This window comes from Arachis ipaensis, chromosome B4, assembly GCF_059453495.1.
Source record: "Arachis ipaensis isolate K30076 ecotype BB chromosome B4, ASM5945349v1, whole genome shotgun sequence".
NCBI lineage: Eukaryota > Viridiplantae > Streptophyta > Magnoliopsida > Fabales > Fabaceae > Arachis > Arachis ipaensis.
In genome coordinates this window covers 143181020-143202938 of record NC_142439.1, presented here as the reverse complement: position 1 = coordinate 143202938, position 21919 = coordinate 143181020, and the positions used below count along the sequence as shown (strand labels likewise).

The window sequence follows — 21919 nt, the reverse complement described above, 5'->3', positions numbered from 1 at the left end:
AAAGAACTCAAATTTGAATAATGATGAGATATATTATCACCATTTGCAATTCATGAGATAAAAATTTAATGTTGGCCGCAACAGTTTCTTAAATAGAATTTAGATTCGCGACGGAATACCAAAAAAAAAGTATTGAAAAAATTTATATTAAGGGACCAAATTTTCAACATAATGGAAGTTTTAAATAGAGACATAAGAACATGAAAATTAACACATGGAAATAAAAGGCAACAAGGCTGTTAGATTCTGTTGTTTCCGCCGTCAAAAAATCCAACGAAAATACAACATAGAAAACAGACCAATTTTCCTATGTTGTCGGGTTCAGGTGAGTCCCAAATTTGGAGGGTGATGTTGTAAATGGAAAAAAGCGAGGTCAGCAATTCCCTCCAAATATGGCAATTCATATCTCTTCTCTCTCTTCCTCTCTCTATTCTCACCAACCAACCCATTATCACCAACAATGGTTTCAAGGAGGGTTCCTCATCATCATCACCATCATCATCATCATCACCATCATCATCATCAATCTCCCATTTTCTCATCATCTTCTTCTTCCTCCCACTGGCTTTCTCTGGGGTCTCTCTTCAATTTTCCTTTTGGGACCCCTTTGACGTTACTACTTTCTGCTTTTCAATTTAAGAGCTACTGAATCCGCAGCTACATGTTAAGCTATATTAGGTACCTGCCATGTTTGATCCTATTCTATCTCTATGACTATGTCTTTCTTGTTTCTCATTGTTTTGTAAAATGGGACTATCAAAAGTAACATTCTTTTTCCAATTGCAATTATATCAGAATATATAATGGCATACCCATGTTTTCTTTTCTTAATGGGGAACCTTAGGGCATAAAAAAGTTTCAAAATTTGATATTCCTTTTGTCAAGAGGAGCATCATTGCAGTTTCTGATTGATCCTGTGAAGGGTTTTTAACTTTTAATGTCATATTGATGCTATTAAAGTATTAATCAACCCAATGTTGAAACTTAAATGTTCTATGGGTCAATTGTTGTTAAGGCAAATGAAGTTTAAACTAAAAATGCGGTTGATTAGTATCAAACTTGAAAAAATAAAGGGAACAGACAAAGTGAATGTTTGAATTGAATGCTCTCCAGTGTAACAAAACAAAGAATGAATTTTTCTTTGATATATATGCTTTCTTTTGGTAGCATTTGTAACTACACCGTGAAGCAATTCATTGTTAATTTTTATGCCATGAATCTTTAACATTCCATATCTTACAATGATTATACTTGTGTCATAGATACCTTGTCATTAGTGTGGAACCTGAAATATCAACCAAATGGGGTTGAAATTTACAAAGCAGGGGCCACAAAAAGTTGATGACTTGAGTTTACAGAATCACATGATCAATTACCTTACCAAGAATTTTATTCGAAACTTGGTATCTAAGCAACGGAGACGGATGCTCATTGCCGGCTATGATCTTGACATGACATATATCACAGACAGAATATTGGCAATGTCATTTCCTGCGGAACGAATGCGAGCAGTGTATCGAAATCCTCTTTGGCAGGTGAAATCTGTGTTGGACATGACACACCATGAACATTATAAGGTGCAACTTTCAATCCATGGCCATGTATAATGTACAATATCATCTGTCTCTTCTCTCCATAGTTATGCATATGATTATAGCTAAAGCTTATCAATTTTAAATGTTTCCAGATCTATAATCTCTGTATAGAAGAAAGTTATGATCCGGCAAACTTTCATGGACGGGTAGAAGCATACCCTTTTGATGATAACCATGTACCACCCCTTGAAATGATCAAAGATTTTTGTGAAAGTGTGCATTCATGGCTATCAAGTGATCCAAAAAATATTGCTGTCATTCATTGCATGGTATGAGATCTCAGAACTTCACTTTGGAATGATGCCTCAACATCAAATAAATTTTGTTTAGCGTTACACTTATCATACAGCTTCTTACATTTTAAAACTTAATGTAAAGTTCTTCTACTAAAAACTAAGCATGAAGTTGCACTCCTTTTAGTTATGCATGATGCAGTGCAATTAACCAATGGATGCACATGAGATTCTTTAATTTGATACATGAAAAGGAATCATTAAGAAGTTGAGAATACATACAACATAATCTTTTGTTGAAATTGTGTAGGCAGGGAAGGGTAGAACTGGCTTAATGGTGTGTTCATACCTAACTTATTCTGGCATGACAGCAGATGAGGCTCTTCAATTGTATGCAGAGAGAAGGACAACAAATAATGAAGGAGTAAGTTATGTTAGGTATAGTTCCATCAATTTAAAAATATAAATTTGTCTTCAACAACAGAGGAATTTGGATATTGACTCTTACAATCTGCAAGAAAGAAATATTATAAGGAATGGACCAATAAATCTAGGCCTTTATGATTTTGATTTAGTTTTCTAGGAGTATACCTTCTTTAAGTTATTTATTTACCCTTAACAAATATGAATGGTAGAATCCTCTGTGATTTCAGGTATCAATACCAAGCCAACGCCGTTATGTAAGGTACTTTGAAAGTGTACTTTCTACCCCTAGGGGCAGAGTGAGCTTGCCTCAACCATGTAGCAGAGAATTGCGCCGAATTCGCCTTTATGATACAGTTAACATCTGTGCAATATTCTTTGTGATTTCAGAGCTGCAGGAGGAGGTTAGTTAACCCTCAGTTTCTTGATGCAACAATATTTTTGGATACCTTATTGTATGCATATTTGTACAAGTAACAGAAGAAGTAGAATACATGGATTATTTGATGTTAGAAATCTATACTAGTTACACTACAAAGTTACTAGCCTAAGTTCCTTAGCTTTATTAGCTTAATGTTTTTGCAGCTTATCTCAGTCCAAAATCATTTATTAAGTTTATCTCATTGTTGATTAAATTCCTATAGCTTTCAACATATTTATTGTATGTATATGAAGCAACTAAAACAACTAATGAATCAACTGCAAAATTCTTTTCTCTACACTTAACAAAGTTATGCTGTTCTTCCTTATTTACAGGCTCCTAACCAGTGCTATCGTCCGCCGGTGGAAATTTTCCGAGGGTGCTGCAGAGAGATTAAGAAAGGCTATCAGAGAACCAACAGTCCTCGCTACTATCTTTCTTATATTGAAGAAGAAAATGAAGATGGAACACAATCAGAACAAGAAGAACCTCGGATTGTTGTTCAAATGGACACAGAGAGTCCTGCAATATACAAGAAAACCTGTTTGGATTATTATTTCGACCAACCGATCCTAGTAAATAACCACTAATCATATTTAACACTTCATTCAATCCATCTTCACCAATCATAAGGATCTTCTAATCAACTTTTTACTAGCAACAACCTTTGAACATACCTTGTATTCTTTTTTGCTTATGCATGAAAATGTGAAACAGCTACATGTTTTTCTGATAAGATTCTTGTGTTTACAGTTAACTGGAGATGTACGTGTCATATTCTATGAGAAAATGATAGGAGGCCGTCTCTTCTATTGTTGTTTCAATACAGCTTTTGTTAAGAACAGCATGGTACAGGTAATTTTATTCCATCAATTTATTTTGGCATATTTACAGTTAGATAACAATCAAATTGATGCTCCAATTTTCATGATCAAATTAGTCCCTTAGTTTTACTAACATTAACAACTGTAGCATGATGTTAGGCTAAGCTGAGGGACCAATTTGATAATAGTTTACTAACGGAAGGACTAACTTGATTTACGGATTAAAATTGAGAGACTAATATCATCATTAGGTGAAAACTAAAAGACCAATTTGATTGTTATCTCTATTTACATTCAAAATGTGACTTTGTTTCCTTTTGCTATTTTGTAGCTGGGAATACAGGATTTGGACAAAGTTGGGAAGAAAGGAAGATCAATATGTGGAAGTGATTTTAGCTTGGAATTACTGTTTGGTCCTGCCAATTCATCAAGTGTATCCAATAGTGACAATGCTAGTATTGTTTCCTTGTGATCATAATATTTATGCAACAGATAATATGAAAGGTCATGTTCAATTTTACATTACACTAACGTGTGCTGCAAAAAAAAAAACAGCAGAAAATTATATCCAATCATAAATGAGTCCATCAATGTTTTGTTGTGTAGTGTTGCATTCATTCTTTCAATAGTCTTGCTGTCTAATTTTTTTATTGGCACAAGACATTAGGAGAAAGTGCAAATGTTGTATTGTTTTGATGTTTGAGTAGCATTTCGAGAAGATGGGGTTTCAAAGCACATTATAATGCAAAAGTTGCTATGTTTTCACATAGAATTTAATTTCAATTAAAGTTGCTATGCACCATAATCATCCATTTGTGTTCCATGTCATCCAATTGTGTTAAAATATAAAAATGAAAGTAAAAAGAATTTGATAATGAAAACATGGATGTAAGAACTAAGAAGTACCATTTGTATAATTAAGGTAACATTTGCATTATATTGTAGAATAAAATAATTAAGCTTGTTATCTTTATTAACTTCACTATCACTTAAATACCAAATAAACAAAGATAGACCAATAAGCTATTACAACTTTAAAATTCGAAAAATTAGTAAATAAATTAATTAATTTTTTAGTAAATTAGAAAATAAAATTTTATATTTTAATGTAATAGAGCTAATTAAAATAAGAATTTTGACACTAACTTTAAAGAATTTGGCCCAAGATTGGGCCGAACGAACCAAACTGGTGAACCGGATCCAAATAACTTTTGATCCGGAGCTCCGATCGCCACATCGTTTGCAGCCACGTGACTGCAGCGTCGAGCTCTACAAAGCCTAGTGGTCAATTAGGTAAGAAATCCACGTTTTCATTTTCAATTTCCTATTCCCCAATTTCGAATTCAATGTGTAATCATGTTAGATTTTGCTTGAATTCGGTGTTTAGGTTCGAATTAACTCACGAGAATTGTCGGGTTTAGCTCATTGGAGCTGTGGGTCAGGTAAGCACCCTCAATTCCTTTGTGAAATATTGAATTAGTGAACTCTATGTTGATTATAGTGAATATTAAGATGTTAGATTGAAATTGGTTGTGGATTGGAGACAATTTGAGGGATTGGAAGCTAGAGATTGAATTCTGGAGGCTGGGTTCATTGGTGTGGGACTGGAGTGGTGGATCTTGTGGTGCGGTGAACACTTCAGGTGTTATGAGATTAATGGAAAATCGGCCAAGGTATAGTTTTGGTTTCTCGTATTTAATATATAATATCTCGTGAAAATTTAGGCTAGACGACTTAGGAAAAGTTGAATTATAAGTATTGGAATTTATTTGGTTGTTTAGTTGGCATTGCATGTTTGGTTTATTGAGAAATGATAAATTGTTGGTCTTATAGTATGAATATAATTGATGTGGTAAGGAGGTTAATAAATGATAACTTTGATAGTGATAAAGGTAATTGTTAATTGTGATATTTATGAATAGTGAATTAAGAATTGAATTGTGTAATTAGGTGTGAAATGACTGAGGAAGGATGGAGACGTAATTGGTATTGAGGAATTGGTTGGAATTGTTATAAAAGTGGTTAGTGATGAACTGATTGTGAACTAGTTGAGTTTGTTAAAGGAATTGTGTTGATGAATGTTATTGATGAGTATTGACTTGAAGTATATTAAATTGAGAACTTTGAATGAGTTGAGGGAGTGAGAATTGAATAGTTTAAATGGTTGAATGATTGATATTGAAGTACGATATTTGAATGAATTGAATGATTATGAAATGTTTGTACCCCAGGTAGTAGGCAGTGGGATTGTTTACTTGCTACGGATATGAGATCAGAAAGAAGAACGATGAAAACTAAGTTAATTATGAATTTTGAATGATTATGAAAGAATTGAAATGATAATAAAAATGATAATGGATTCCTGAAGATGAAACCAGGGCAATAGCAAGGATTGTGGTTCGTCCCACTTGTTTCAGGTCAGTATTTGTGACGCCTGGGTAGTAGCAGGAGTAGTGGATTATTCCACTTGCTCCAAGTTGAGCTTTTAAACACCCGCTTGAGTAGTAACTGCAGTAGTGGTTATTTCACTGGCTCTAGGTTAAGCGAGTAGTAGTAAGAGATTGTAGTTCAAACCCACTTGCTCTGCATGAGTGTTTCAGTCCATGGTTAGCTACTAGAACATGTCGGGTTAGTTATATAACCGACAGATGATATCATCAGCCATAGGACAGGCATGCATCACATGCATTTGTGTGTTTTGATTGCCTGTACATTAATTGAGATTGTCTACGTGATTATTCTGCTTACTTGCTGTATTGTTACCTGCTGCATTTATATTCTACATTTGCTTGTTTTGCCTGTTTGTCTATCTGTGGTTTCACCAGAGTTGGAGGATTAGAGGAAAGGCAGAGAATTGAGGGTTTTGGATAGAGTTGGTTAAATTTAGAACCTTAGACAACCACCCATGTATATGGCTTTCATTTTTAATTCTTTAAGTTTGATAATCAGAGTGTCAGCGTTCTAGGATTGCCTCTGTCATTCCCAGGACCTTATATATTATGTGCGTGACACCTTTACCATGCTAAGAACCCCTGGTTCTCACCCCATACTATATTGTTGTTTTTCAGATGCAGGTCGAGAGGCACCTCGCTAGGCGTCTGGACTTTTGAAGCGGAGTGATTTTCGGGGTTTTTTTTTATGTATAGTTTATGTATATATGTACCTAACTTTCTCTCCGAATAACTTGTTTATTTTGCTCCTCTTAAAGACTTATGGAGAGATATGGTTTTGTTTATGTAATTTTGGGTTTTGGATATGTATATATTTATGTAAATATTCTCCGACTAGTTTTGGCTTCGCAGGCTGAATTAGGAGTTTGTTATTTTGTATCTTTGGCCCTCTATTCCTAGTTTTTGTTATCTTATACTTGTTAGCTATAACTTTCTTGGCACGTAAGTTAACTCATTATCTGAGCGTTGCGCTCTTTATTTCGCGATTTTTATTGTATCTGTTTCTCCAAGCTCCTCATATATTATATCATTTCTGTTATTATATGTATATAATTTATTTTAGAGGTTGTAATACCACACCACCTCTATTTTACATCCTAGATGTAAAGCTTTGTGTGATAGGGTGTTACAACAACAATGTTAACTGTTAGAGTAATTCTATTGTTTATCATGATGAAGCCATATAAAATACCCGCTGAAGCCTAAGGTGAATTTATTGAAAAGAAATTTTAGATGGGGTTTGATTAAAGTGTGTTTTACATTGTTTAAAGAGAATAGATGAAAAAATGGCAAATGCTAATACACTCCGAAAAAAATAGAAATGTATCGCTTTTTAAATTTTAAAATCTAAATATTAAGTTCTAAATCTTAAATTTGGAATCATATATCCTAAATCCTAAAATTTACATAAATTATAAATTTAAATTTTAAAATTTAAATCTAAACTATTAGTATAAAATATAATAAATAAAAAATTAAAATTTGTTTAATTAATAACGAATATAACACTCTTTATTTAATAAAGAACGTTTAAAGATGGAAAAAAAAGTTCAAAAACCAGTAATTTTAATTTATATTAATTAATACTTTTAACTAATAATCTAATATTTTTAGTCCATTAATTCATTATCATATTTTTTGCTAAACACTTTTAAATATTATTTCTAATTATAAATAAAAAATAATAAAAGGTGTTCGTTGGTCTTTGTAGCATTGCTCTTAAATATGAGCCTAAAAGAATATTTGATTTTTTCAATGCATTAAATTATAAAAAAAAAATTCAAAAAGTTAATATTTGTGTTATAATTTTATAATAAAATATTTTATATTTATTAAATATTAGTCATTAAATTAATTATTATATATTTTTGTATATTTATATATATTGATTCACATATTTTTTAATAAAATAATCAATAAACAAAATAATTAAATTTGTAATAGACAAATAATTAAATTTGTTGACAATAGTATATTAAAAATTTATAAAATAGTAAGAACATATTTCTATATAGCAATAACTTATTAGTATTTGATTTTTAATGTACATCGCATAGTATGATTGATTTCACAAAAAAAAAAAATCAATATCTTTAATTATTATTTTTAGAACACTTGGTAGCAATAATGTTAGCACTAAATTGTTAGAATTCTAAGTATATTATTTTCTCTAATTTGTTGAGGGAACTTATACGAAGGTATATGAGACCACAAAAATAAAAAATTATGAAGGTATATTTGTGTTGACTACGGAATTAGGTTTGGTTTATTTGTTAAAATTTTTTGAGAAAGAGTTTGTAGTTTTCAATATATAGCATCAGTATCTTATTTTTTATTTGATAAATAAAAAAATATGCATTTATACTTGCAATTTTTAAAAGATAAAAATGCTTTAAAAAGTATCTAAAATAAATTTTTTTAAAATTGATCTATGTTTATCAAAATTAAAAAATCTAATATAATTAACATAAATTAATTTTTAAATTTAACTTTTACATTTATATTTAGTATAATATTTTTAATTTTTAAAAAGTATTTTATTAAATATAATTATTATTATTTATATTTATTAAAAAAAATTTTAATTTGATTTACTAAACATAGTTGTTATAAACTATTTTAAAAAAATAATTTTTTAACATTTTACAAAAGTATAGTGAGAGTTAGAGAAGTCTTGACGCTTGAGCTTATGTATAGAACTATAGATGAGAAAATTGACATAAAATTAGTGGAGATGAATGTCAGAGTATTTGTCCAAAATACAGGATCATTGTGTCAACTTCAATTACAAATTTTTAGGAACATTCTTCTTAATCTTTTTTAACCATTAAAGCAGTAAAATGTGATATTTCACGATTAATTTTATAAGTGAGGCAAAAAAAAATATAAAAAATATTAAAAAGTTAAAAATTATATTTTATTTTTTTAATTGTTAAAAAAAATTGAGAGAGTCAATTTTTTAAATTTTTTCATTTATTTACTACCCTAGTTTGAAATATCCACGAAAGTGCATAACCCATTGAAAGGGATAAGAAAGCCAATTTTTCTTGCCCAAAATATACGAAAGAATAATTTATTATGCTATGTATATACTAAAATTAGCTATTAAAGTCAATTATCAGTATAAATATACATGTTAAAATATAAGTATATATTAAAAATAAATTCAATCACACATGTATTTATATACAAATATATTAATTACTGATTTTGGTTTATGAATATCATTTTTGAAGAATAATATTTATATATTTGAGAGTATGTATATAAATATAAATGGTATTTTAAAAATATTTATTATTATTCACTTGTAGGCTTACCCAAACATTACTGTAGGAATATATGTTTGGTGTTGACTGTTGAGGCTCTCATATAATGCAACGTACATCAAACTTGTTAAGTCAATAGTTCAAGTCATGTCAAGAGTCATGAGTAAAGAGTCGTGAGTATATAGTACGTTGAGTGAGTGGAAGCATTTAGGCCACACTTGACAAGTTATTTATATTGGATTTATTATATATCTTTGGTTTGAATTAGACAATTAGTCTTTGTGGAATTTGCTGTCCTCATTATGTATTTTGTGAGTATAACCTACGTACGCGTTGATTATTTTGTTAATTTGAATCAGTTATTATAAATTGAAAATATGGCATTAGGTTGTTGAGCATACATATATGATATGATACAACAACTTAACTTGAAATATTGTGTGGTTGGAGTGATGATGATGAATGGTGTAGTTTATGCGGTGTTGATGGTGCAGCTACTTGCATGGAGGAGCAGTGCAGTGGTGGTGTCAAGTGTAAAGTGCATTGAGAGTGAAAGGCAAGCTCTGCTTTCTCTCAAACGTGGCTTCAATGTGACCGATGATGATGATTGGCTGTCTTCATGGGGAGATGGGGAGCAGCAGAAGGAGTGTTGCAACTGGGAAGGCGTCAAGTGCAGCAACAACACTGGCCATGTTATCATGCTTCATCTTCAGGGTGATGGTTACACTCGTGGATCCATAAGCCCATCACTGGGTGAGTTACATCATTTGAAGTATTTGGACCTTAGTGGTCATCACTTTACTCACACTCCATCCATCCCTCCTTTCATTGCCTCTTTAACATTTTTGACACACCTCTATCTCTCTTTTTGTTCCTTTGGTGGAAACATACCCCCTCAATTGGGAAATCTGATCTTCCTCGAGTATCTTGATCTAGGAGGGAATTATTTTGATGATCCGCAACAAATCCCTTCTCAGTTCTCAAATCTCTCCCAATTAGTGTACCTTGATCTTAGTTCCAGTAATTTGGTTGGAGGATTCCCTCTTCAACTCACAAATATGTCATCCTTGACATATTTGGATCTTAGTCTTAATAACTTCAATGGAACACTGCCTCCTCAGCTTGGAAACCTCTTATCCTTAGAATATCTTGATCTAAGTGACAATGCATTCACCGGAACCATTCCTAGTCAATTCAAAAATATTTCCCGTTTACAGTATCTTGACCTTGATTCCATGTCAATAAGTTCTGATTTACGATGGCTATCTGAACTTTCAATCTTGAGGTATCTTTTGCTTCCTAGGGTGAATCTAAGTGGTGCCAGCAATTGGCAACAACAAGTGAGTAGCCTTTCTCATCTTCAATATTTAGACTTGCATGGTTGCAATCTTGTTCATTCTATGCCCACTTCATCACTTGCATCCCCTGCTAATTTCTCCACTTCTCTGTCTTTTGTGGATATCTCTAACAACTCTTTAAGGGATGCATCTTTCATAATTCCATGGTTAATGAATTTCACTAGTAGCCTTATTATTCTCAGAATGAATGATAATGGTTTATCAGGAACCATTCCAGAAACATTAGGGGACAAGTTGAGCTCCCTTGAGGAGTTAAATCTTGAAAATAACGAGTTCAAAGGCCAAATACCTCTGTCCTTGTTTCATAGTTGTAATTTGGCATACCTTGACCTATCCAACAACAACTTGACAGGGGAGTTCCATGAATATATTCGAGAGTATTCTCGTTGTGCTCATAAACCCTTACAAATCTTGGATCTGGGATGGAATGAAATTACGGGGATGGTGCCTGACCTCTCTCAGCTTCAATCTTTGCAAGAGTTACGACTTGATAACAACAGATTAAATGGAAGCATACATGAAGGTATTGGAGAACTATCCAACTTAACTGAGTTAAGCATTGGAAATAACTTCCTGACAGGTTTGATATCTGAAGCTCATTTCTCAAGACTTTCCAATCTTGACACTTTGGATTTGTCTTATAATGCATTGGCTTTTAATGTTAGCGTCGATTGGATTCCCCCTTTCAATTTAAGTGACATTAATTTGGCCAGTTGCAAGTTGGGACCTGACTTTCCAACATGGCTTCATACCCAAACCAAGATTGACTATTTGGATATTTCCTGTGCTGGAATTTCTAGCACTGTTCCAAATTGGTTTTGGGAACCCCTTCCTCAGATGATGTATTTGAATATTTCTCATAACCGTTTTCGAGGAAAAATTGAAGGCCCAATTCTACCAGCACTTGATTTTTTCATACTTTTTTCAATTGATTTGACCTTCAATTTATTTGAAGGCCCAATTCCAGCATTCCTTTCAACTACTTCACAACTTGTTTTGTCCAATAACAGATTTTCAATTGCAAATCCTCTTTTATGTGCAAACTCGACCAAATACATGAGATCTATGGATTTGTCAAACAACAACCTTAGAGGAGAACTTTCGGATTGTTGGAGGGGTTTTGAGTCATTGGTCGTCCTAGATTTATCCAATAATCAGTTGTATGGAAATATGCCAAAATCTCTGGGGTCTTCAAGAAATATCCATTCAATACACTTTGAAGGCAATAATTTTTCAGGAGAGATACCATCATCCTTGCATAATTGCACACAACTACAAGTTTTTGATGCTGCAGGTAATAAGTTGTCAGGAACAATACCAAGCTGGATTGGAGATAATATTCCAAAGCTACTTGTACTTAGCTTACATTCCAATAATTTTCATGGTAACATTCCATTAAGCATGTGCAATCTTCATGAACTCCTTGTCTTGGACCTCTCTCTCAATATTCTGTCTGGCAATATACCTAAATGCATAAGTAATCTGTCTGCTATGGCCACTCTAGCAAATTCAAATGCAACCATTACCGATGACTATCTTAATTCTACCACTATGTATTTCGGTTCCGAATATGTAATAGGTTACGGATTTTATAATGATAGCACATCACTCATATGGAAAGGGAAAATGTCAAAATATGAAAGCACCCTAGGATTGTTGAGAAGTATTGATTTCTCCAGCAACAAGTTAGCAGGGGAAATACCAAGTGAGGTGATGAGTCTTATTGGCTTGGTTTCTTTAAATCTTTCAAGAAACTTGTTTAGTGGACACATCCCTCCAACTATTGGACAACTGAAATCATTAGATTTTCTTGATCTATCTAGAAATCATTTGTCAGGAGGAATTCCTTCACAGCTTGCTCAGATTGACCGTCTCAGTGTTCTTGACTTGTCATACAATGATTTATCCGGAGAAATCCCACTTGGCACGCAACTTCAAACTAGGGATGCCTCTGCTTATGAAGGAAATCCAAAACTTTGTGGTGCTCCCCTCAACAATACTTGTCCCATTCATGGTCACCAGATCAGTGAACATGATGCTGATGGTGATGATGATGAACAATTTGTAAGCGAGGGGTTCTACATTGCTATGGCTGCTGGATTTGTTACGGCATTTTGGGGAGTGTGCTTCTCATTGATTTTGAAGAAATCTTGGAGATATGCTTATTTCAAGTTGTTGAGTGATGTCTATGACAACCTCTATGTATTTGTAGCAATTAAGGTGGCCAAATTCAAAAGGATCAGATCTCAGCTATGAAGGTATGCACCGTCTCCATTTCTTCTAGTTTTTATTATTATTGATATAGTTGTTATATTCATAATATTGGTATATCAAAAAATTAATATCTGCTGATCTGCTCTATGTAAATGAAACAAAATATAGTAGTGCTAAAATGTTAAAATGCAGATTCTGTTGTTATGTATTTAGGCTTGATATGTATGCATTCTTATATATACAATTGTAATAATGTTTGAACTTGTTCTTGTGTTAATAATATATGTATATGTATATGGGATATGGTTTTATGTTACTTAAATATAATATATATTTTTGCTTGTTAAGTCTTTTAACACTTTCATGTATTTTGAATATTACCTTACATGTAATGTTGTCATATCTTTCAGGCAAAAGAAAAGAGTACACAGTATCCTGTATTGAAGAGATAGAGCTTTGTTTGTGATAGATCCAGAATTTTCATGCATGTGTATCCATCTGGAAGGAGACCAATAACATTTAGTGATGCAGTTAATAATATAAGTGTTATGTTTGCATATTCTAGCTTTTTAAAGGTTTTCTGCTGTAGCTGCAGGGTGGAGTGTGATTCACCTATATTGCATAGTGTTTGTTATATTGGTGTGATTGTAAAACTTGGCCTTCTTTTATTGCTGTAATTTATTTTCAGGGACGATATTAAGTGTTAGTTATTGTGGTAGTGCTTGTGGACTTGCGGTAATTCTGTTTTGATTTTGTTCAGTTCATGCTTACCAAATCTATATGCTGAATTAGGATATATTTTCTTATAATGGGCTATAATGTCATTACTAATAATGGATTGGTCTACTTAAAAATTGAAAATTTAAAAGTAAATATATTAAGTATTAACTATTAAGTATTAACCAATTTGAAATTTGTAAACTTACCTATAGAAAAAAAAAATTAAAAAATAATTAATTTCTAGAATAATTTGCGAGAAATCGAGAATCTTAGAGTGCACCGTGGAAGTAAAGGCCATTGTTAACACTATTATCAAACCAGTTACTTCATTAGAAGGTTTGATAACATTTTAAACTTCTTAATTAATTAAATTTAACACTTATTATTAGTCAACACTTAAAAAATAACGGTTACATATAATTATTATCTACATTAAAACTGTATATTTTTTTGTATTTTTTTTTTAAATAATCATATTAAATTTTTAAATAAAAAATTTGTATGATATTTTTTATAAATTAACTTTCAAATTCAATATTAATTTATATATTATCTAATTTATTCATAATATAATATCTTAAATGTATACTATATAATATAATTAATTTAGTTCTCAATATATCGCAGGTCTTAATCGTAGTCTTAATTAAAACGCGCTGATGAACTTCATTCATCTGTATGGGTTCACTGGACTAGTGCACTAGTTACTTGGTCTACGTAATTAATATCTATTAGTTAAACCGCGTTGATCAATTCAACTCCATTCTTCATGTCTTCAATTTTGGACACATAAGTGGTTAGCTTAAGCTTAATATATGACTGACCTTTGCTCTTGTAAATAATCATTCCTCTTTCATTTGCTACACAATTACCATGAATCCAAGGTTTGCTATGGCATTTCATTATTAAGTCTTTATTGTGTTCTTCATGCACATATCAGTGTTACATGTACTTGCATTAAAAGGCAAGTCAAGCAAATTCAAAGGTTGATATTTTCTATGCTTATGATGCATATTATGATGATTTTGACGGCATTACCAGCTTTGGAGTTAATGCTGATAGTGCTTCACTTATATGGAAAGGAAAAATGTCAAAATACAGAAGTATATTAGGACTATTGAGAAGCATTGATTTATCCAGGAACAGATTCAATGGGGAGATTTCAAGTGAGATGATGAGTCTTGTTGGCAATTGGATATAAAATAAATCATCTCAATGTTCCTGATCTATCATATAATGATTTGTCAGGCCAAATTCCACTTGGTACCCAATTTCAAACTAGAGATGTGATGTTTCAGTCGCTAAGAGAAGGAGGGGTTGAATCTTAGCCCCTTTTTTGCTTAGTAACACTTGATTGTCTTTTAAACAACTTCTGGTGATTTTTGTCTCGTCTCTAGTCACAAGATTTTTTTTTTGTCTCGTCACTTGGCACGAGATATTTTGCGGTTTTGTCTCCTGGGCAGCAGAAACAGAAAATGGAGTAGAAGAGAAGAAAAATAACACCCAAATATATCATGGTTCAGCTGCTAAGTGCAGTGCAGCCTACATCAAGTCTCCATCACAACAATGATGGAATTTCACTATAATCTTCTTGATTACAGACTGTAAAGTGCTAACCCAACTTACAAGGGAATTCCCACAGAATCATGAAATACAACACAGATGTACAAAGGAACTCTAAGGACATCTATGACTTTTTCTTTTAATTTTGCACTCTCTGCCTTTTTCCGCTCTATGGCTTTTTCATACAAACCTCACTGTTTGCCTTTTTCCATGAAACTCAAGACATGACAAAATTAAACAGAAAAATACAAAATAGAATACATTGAAGGAGAAGAAAATCTGTTAGCTCAGATAGCTCTGAGAATTCTGTGCCTTGCACTCTCACACTTTCTCCTTGCTTCAAACCTTGACTGTTCACTCTTACTTATAGAGAGAAGTCTTCACGGTTGAAACCAAATAAAACCAAGCTAAACTTCTTCTTCTTCAAAAACAAAACCGGTTCGGCAAGAGAGAGAAAAGAGATAACTCGTGCAAAACCTATCATGCAATTACCTCTAGTCCTTCCTTGGTCATCAATCTTCATCAATCTGGTCTCTCCATCCTTGGCTTGCTCTCCAAGATGAATTTTTGGCCCTTGATGCTTCATGATGATAATAGCTTCATCTGCTCTAATCTCTGCCTCTTCCATCACGTAGCCACCCTAGCTACTTCCTGTGGTGGTTGAGCAAAATCAGAGACAAGCCATCCCTCCAAGGATCTTCTCCTTGCTGGCCGAATCTCCTTCAACCATATTTGGTATGAAGAAGCCAAAATCTCATCACCATATCTTACCATAAGTGATGAAAATCTTAGTCACTACATTTTTTATGTTTTCTTGCCATCATTGTGATGGTCTTTTGGCGTGCTTTTCCTTCTTTTCGGTAGCTTAATTTTTCTTCCATAGCTGCTGTGTAATGACCGAAAAAGATGAAGGAAAGAAATGAGAGAGAAGACAGAAATTTGAAAAGCATTGAATTAGGAAAGAGAATGAAATTAAATGAAATGATTCTCTCCTTGCTGAGTAGCGTGTAGCATTAAGTGCTGCAATCAAATCAAATGCCTTTTTCTCTCTCACTGTTTCCATGCAATTAATGATAATTGAATGAATTTGAAATTCATCACATGGTAAAAGTTGAGATCCGTTGAAGGCATAAGGCAATAAAAACATTTGCTTTCCTTCTAACTTGGTTTCGGATCAAGCATTGGTGTATCCAACTAAGATTTGAGTTGGGCTAATGATAATATTAATATAATCTGGCCCAAACAGAATTTAGTAATTCAGCCACACTTCATTGATTACTTTTGAACCAATGCTAAACAATAATTCACACTTGGGCTTGCAACATTTTTCTTTTATATTCGGCCCAATTAAAAACCTACATCACAAAATTATTAATTTAACAAATAAGAGTTAGAATCAATTTAATAATTTTGTAATTAATAAAATTAATAATGTTTAGTCATCACAAATTTAGAGTTTTCCAAACTCATCAAGATGCATCTGCTTATATAGGAAATCCAAAATTATGTGGTGCTCCTCTCAACAAAACCTGTCTCATTCCTACACAGAATCCAGTTGATGGAAATGATGATCACGAAGAACAATTTTTTACTGAGGGGTTTTACATTGCTTTGGCAATTGGATTTATTATGGGGTTTTGGGGAGTTTCCTGCTCATTGATTTTGAAGAAATCTTGGAGATATGCTTATTTCAAGTTCTTTAATGATCTATATGACAAGCTTTATGTATTTGCTGCAATTAAGATGGCTAAATTAAAGAGACTCAGACCTTAAGTATACATACAGATATGTAACCCTTCCATTTTCGTGTATTAGAATCCGTAGAACTGCTTACATGATTCTCTTAATTAGCTATTTATGGTACAATTAGTGTAAACATAATATATCCATCCAGATCCAGGCATCCATATATTTTGAAATTATTCACTATAAGATAAGATGTAAGTTGAAAAAATATGCATTGTTTTAGCAATTATTAGTAGATAGTATTGTTCTTCTGGATCATAAGAATTGTGATAATGTAGATATAGTTAGGATTAGTGTTGGTCGTCTATAAAATTGTAATAACAATGTGAAGTTGTTCTTGTGTTATACTGAAAGATAATGTATATGAGATGGTAACTTTGTTGTATATTTTCAGGTAAAAGGGTAGACAACATCATATGTTAAAAGAAGAGGTTTGCTTGTGATACAACCAGGATCTCCATGTGTATCCATTTGGAAGGAGATCATCAAAATGTAATGATGCAGATGATAACAAGTGCTGTGTGTGCATATTTTAGCCCTGTTTAGGTTGTCTGTTGTAGCTGCAGGGTGGAGTGTGGAAGAGGATTCTTTGAAACTTGGCCTTGGTTTGTTGCTGTGATTTATTTTTATGGATGATTTATGTGTTGTTATGAAAGTGTTTGTAGTGAGTTAATAGTCAATTTAACCCATGAAATTTGAGGTTGGACTTAATTTAATTCTTAAAATTTTAATATACTCAAATTAGACACCCAGAAATTTATAGTCGTAACTCACATTAATCATTGAGTTAATCTACATCAGTGGCGTATTGATTTGGTACATTAACTTGTTGCGATTTAGATTCCTCACTTAGATTCTATGCACATTGAGATTTATTAGAACTTCTAGGAGCTTGACTGCTCCTAGAACCCCAAAATTTTCAAATTGAACTTGTTATTGTTGTCTTTGTAAAGATGTTAGGAAGTCAGTCAAATTTCTAAGAGGTCTAGCAGATCTCAATTACATGAAATTTAGATGAGAAGTCCAAATCTTAATAAATTAACATGTAAAATCAGCATGTTATTCATGAAAATCAATTCAGGCCTAATGCGAGTTATTATTATAAATTTTGGAATTCAAATTGACTCAATTATAATTTTAGGGATCAATTTGAATCCAATTTCAAATTCCAGAGCCAAATTAAATATTAACGCAGTAGTTGTGTTTCCTATTAAGTTACTTATTAAGTTACTAGGTATTGAATCTATTGGTCTAAAAATCCGAGTGATAATGTATCATGTAATTTGTCATATCTTTGTCTACTCAAAAGTTGAAAATTAAAATTAAAAAAAAATTCGATAATATTAGCCTTGAAAACAAATTTAAAAAGCGCAATAAGTTTGTTATTTAAATTAACTCTAGTTCTGGTGTTTTTATATAGTATAAACTCATTCAATTATAATTATGACTTTAGATAACTATTTAGCTAAAAACTCATATGCAGTCAACTTCACGTGAAGTTAATGGCTGAGAATCATTAAATAATTTGACTGATTTGACTAAATTTTCATCTAATCAGTTATTAATTTTACGTAAAGTTGACTGCACCTAAGTTTTCACCAACTATTTATCGTCCGCCGGTGGAAATTTTCCGAGGGTGCTGCAGAGAGATTAAGAATGGCTATCACAGAACCAACAGTCCTCGCTACTACTTTTCTTATATCGAAGAAGAAAACGAAGATGGAACACAAGAAGAACCTCGGATTGTTGTTCAAATGGACACAGAGAGTCCTGCAATATACAAGAAAACCTGTTTGGATTATTATTTCGACCAACCGATCCTAGTAAATAACCACTAATCGTATTTAACACTACATTCAATCCATCTTCACCAATCATAAGGATCTTCTAATCAACTTTTTACTAGCAACAACCTTTGGAACATACCTTGTTTTCTTTTTTAGCTTATGCATGAAAATGTGAAACAGCTACATGCTTTTCTGATAAGATTTCTTGTGTTTACAGTTAACTGGAGATGTACGTGTCATATTCTATGAGAAAATGATAGGAGGCCGTCTCTTCTATTGTTGTTTCAATACAGCTTTTGTTAAAAACAGCATGGTACAGGTACTTTTATTGCATCAATTTATTTTGGCATATTTACAGTTAGATAACAATCAAATTGATGTTCCAATTTTCATGATCAAATTAGTCCCTTACTTTTACTAACATTAACAACTGTAGTATGATGTTAGGTAAGCTGAGGGACCAATTTGATAATAGTTTACTAACAGAAGGACCAACTTGATTTACAGATTAAAATTGAGAGACTAATATCATCATTAGGTGAAAACTAAAAGACCAATTTGATTGTTATCACTATTTACATTAAAAATGTGACTTTGTTTCCTTTTGCTATTTTGTAGCTGGGAATACAGGATTTGGACAAAGTTGGGAAGAAAGGAAGATCAATATGTGGAAGTGATTTTAGCTTGGAATTACTGTTTGGTCCTGCCAATTCATCAAGTGTATCCAATAGTGACAATGCTAGTATTGTTTCCTTGTGATCATAATATTTATGCAACAGATAATATGAAAGGTCATGTTCAATTTTACATTACACTAACGTGTGCTGCAAAAAAAAAAAAACAGCAGAAAATTATATCCAATCATAAATGAGTCCATCAATGTTTTGTTGTGTAGTGTTGCATTCATTCTTTCAATAGTCTTGCTGTCTAATTTTTTTATTGGCACAAGACATTAGGAGAAAGTGCAAATGTTGTATTGTTTTGATGTTTGAGTAGCATTTCGAGAAGATGGGGTTTCAAAGCACATTATAATGCAAAAGTTGCTATGTTTTCACATAGAATTTAATTTCAATTAAAGTTGCTATGCACCATAATCATCCATTTGTGTTCCATGTCATCCAATTGTGTTAAAATATAAAAATGAAAGTAAAAAGAATTTGATAATGAAAACATGGATGTAAGAACTAAGAAGTACCATTTGTATAATTAAGGTAACATTTGCATTATATTGTAGAATAAAATAATTAAGCTTGTTATCTTTATTAACTTCACTATCACTTAAATACCAAATAAACAAAGATAGACCAATAAGCTATTACAACTGTAAAACCCGAGAAATTAGTAAATAATTTGCAAATAAATAAATTAATTTTTTAGTAAATTAGAAAATAAAATTTTATATTTTAATGTAATAGAGTTAATTAAAATAAGAATTTTGACACTAACTTTAAAGAATTTGGCCCAAGATTGGGCCGAATGAACCAAACTGGTGAACCGGATCCAAATAACTTTTGATCCGGAGCTCCGATCGCCGCATCGTTTGCAGCCACGTGACCGCAGCGTGGAGCTCTACAAAGCCTAGTGGTCAATTAGGTAAGAAATCCACGTTTTCATTTTCAATTTCCTATTCCCCAATTTCGAATTCAATGTGTAATCATGTTAGATTTTGCTTGAATTCGGTGTTTAGGTTCGAATTAACTCACGAGAATTGTCGGGTTTAGCTCATTGGAGCTGTGGGTCAGGTAAGCACCCTCAATTCCTTTGTGAAATGTTGAATTAGTGAACTCTATGTTGATTATAGTGAATATTAAGATGTTAGATTGAAATTGGTTGTGGATTGGAAACAATTTGAGGGATTGGAAGCTAGAGATTGAATTTTGGAGGCTGGGTTCATTGGTGTGGGACTGGAGTGGTGGATCTTGTGGTGCGGTGAACACTTCAGGTGTTATGAGATTAACGGAAAATCGGCCAAGGTATAGTTTTGGTTTCTCGTATTTAATATATAATGTCTCGTGAAAACTTAGGCTAGACGACTTAGGAAAAGTTGAATTATAAGTGTTGGAATTTATTTGGTTGTTTAGTTGGCATTGCATGTTTGGTTTATTGAGAAATGATAAATTGTTGGTCTTATAGTATGAATATAGTTGATGTGGTAAGGAGGTTAATGAATGATAACTTTGATAATGATAAAGGTAATTGTTAATTGTAATATTTATGAATAGTGAATTAAGAATTGAATTGTGTAATTAGATGTGAAATGACTGAGGAAGGATGGAGACGTAATTGGTATTGAGGAATTGGTTGGAATTGTTATAAAAGTGGTTAGTGATGAACTGATTATGAACTAGTCGAGTTTGTTAAAGGAATTGTGTTGATGAATGTTATTGATGAGTATTGACTTGAAGTATATTAAATTGAGAACTTTGAATGAGTTGAGGGAGTGAGAATTGAATAGTTTAAATGGTTGAATGATTGATATTGAAGTACGATATTTGAATGAATTGAATGATTATGAAATGTTTGTACCCCCAGGTAGTAGGCAGTGGGATTGTTTACTTGCTACAGATATGAGATCAGAAAGAAGAACGATGAAAACTAAGTTAATTATGAATTTTGAATGATTATAAAAGAATTGAAATGATAATAAAAATGATCATGGATTCCTGAATGTGAAACCAGGGCAATAGCAAGAATTGTGGTTTGTTCCGCTTGTTCCAGGTCAGTATTTGTGACGCCTGGGTAGTAGCAGGAGTAGTGGATTATTCCACTTGCTCCAAGTTGAGCTTTTAAACACCCGCTTGGGTAGTAGCTGCAGTAGTAGTTATTTCACTGACTCTAGGTTAAGCGGGTAGTAGTAAGGGATTGTAGTTCAAACCCACTTGCTCTGCATGGGTGTTTCAGTCCATGGTTAACTACTAGGACATGTCGGGTTGGTTATATAACCGACAGATGATATCATCAGCCATAGGACAGGCATGCATCACATGCATTTGTGTGTTTTGATTGCTTGTACATTAATTGAGATTGTCTACGTGATTATTCTGCTTACTTGCTGTATTGTTACCTGCTGCATTTATATTCTATATGTGCTTGTTTTGCCTGTTTGTCTGTCTGTGGTTTCACCAGAGTTGGAGGATTAGAGGAAAAGGTTTTGGATAGAGTTGGTTAAGTTTAGAACCTTAGACAACCACCCATGTATATGGCTTTCGTTTTTTATTCTTTAAGTTTGATAATCAGAGTGTCAGCGTTCTAGGATTGCCTCTGCCATTCCCAGGACCTTATATATTATGTGCGTGACACCTTTACCATGCTGAGA

The 21919-nt window shown here is 32.6% G+C and overlaps 3 protein-coding genes across 5 annotated transcripts; all 3 read left to right on the top strand.

Annotated features, from left to right (window-relative positions):
- The first annotated feature begins 209 nt into the window (after window positions 1–209).
- Window positions 210–4014, top strand: PTEN1 (Calcium/lipid-binding (CaLB) phosphatase). Its single transcript, XM_016338839.3, has 8 exons — window positions 210–678; window positions 1263–1577; window positions 1688–1864; window positions 2139–2252; window positions 2482–2655; window positions 3008–3247; window positions 3426–3527; window positions 3828–4014. Exons 2-8 carry the CDS (start codon window positions 1302–1304, stop codon window positions 3966–3968), a joined length of 1224 nt encoding a protein of 407 aa, XP_016194325.1. The 5' UTR covers window positions 210–678; window positions 1263–1301; the 3' UTR covers window positions 3969–4014.
- Window positions 4015–9485: 5471 nt separating this feature from the next.
- On the top strand, window positions 9486–13618 carry LOC107635368 (receptor-like protein EIX2). Of its 3 annotated transcripts, none has more exons than XM_016338838.3 (2): window positions 9486–12831; window positions 13198–13618. In XM_016338838.3, the coding sequence occupies exon 1, from the start codon at window positions 9626–9628 to the stop codon at window positions 12827–12829; it is 3204 nt and encodes a 1067-aa protein (XP_016194324.2). In that variant the 5' UTR covers window positions 9486–9625; the 3' UTR covers window positions 12830–12831; window positions 13198–13618. The 3 variants fall into 3 exon arrangements, with proteins under 3 accessions (XP_016194324.2, XP_088339409.1, XP_088339410.1); XM_088483283.1 differs by lacking the exon at window positions 13198–13618 and having other exon boundaries at window positions 9621–12283; window positions 12411–12781; XM_088483284.1 differs by lacking the exon at window positions 13198–13618 and having other exon boundaries at window positions 9621–12283; window positions 12397–12589.
- A 4952-nt stretch (window positions 13619–18570) lies between these two features.
- Window positions 18571–19618, top strand: LOC110271340 (phosphatidylinositol 3,4,5-trisphosphate 3-phosphatase and protein-tyrosine-phosphatase PTEN1-like). Its single transcript, XM_021122053.2, has 3 exons — window positions 18571–18639; window positions 18821–18922; window positions 19222–19618. Exons 1-3 carry the CDS (start codon window positions 18571–18573, stop codon window positions 19360–19362), a joined length of 312 nt encoding a protein of 103 aa, XP_020977712.1. The 3' UTR covers window positions 19363–19618.
- The last annotated feature ends 2301 nt before the right edge of the window (window positions 19619–21919 follow it).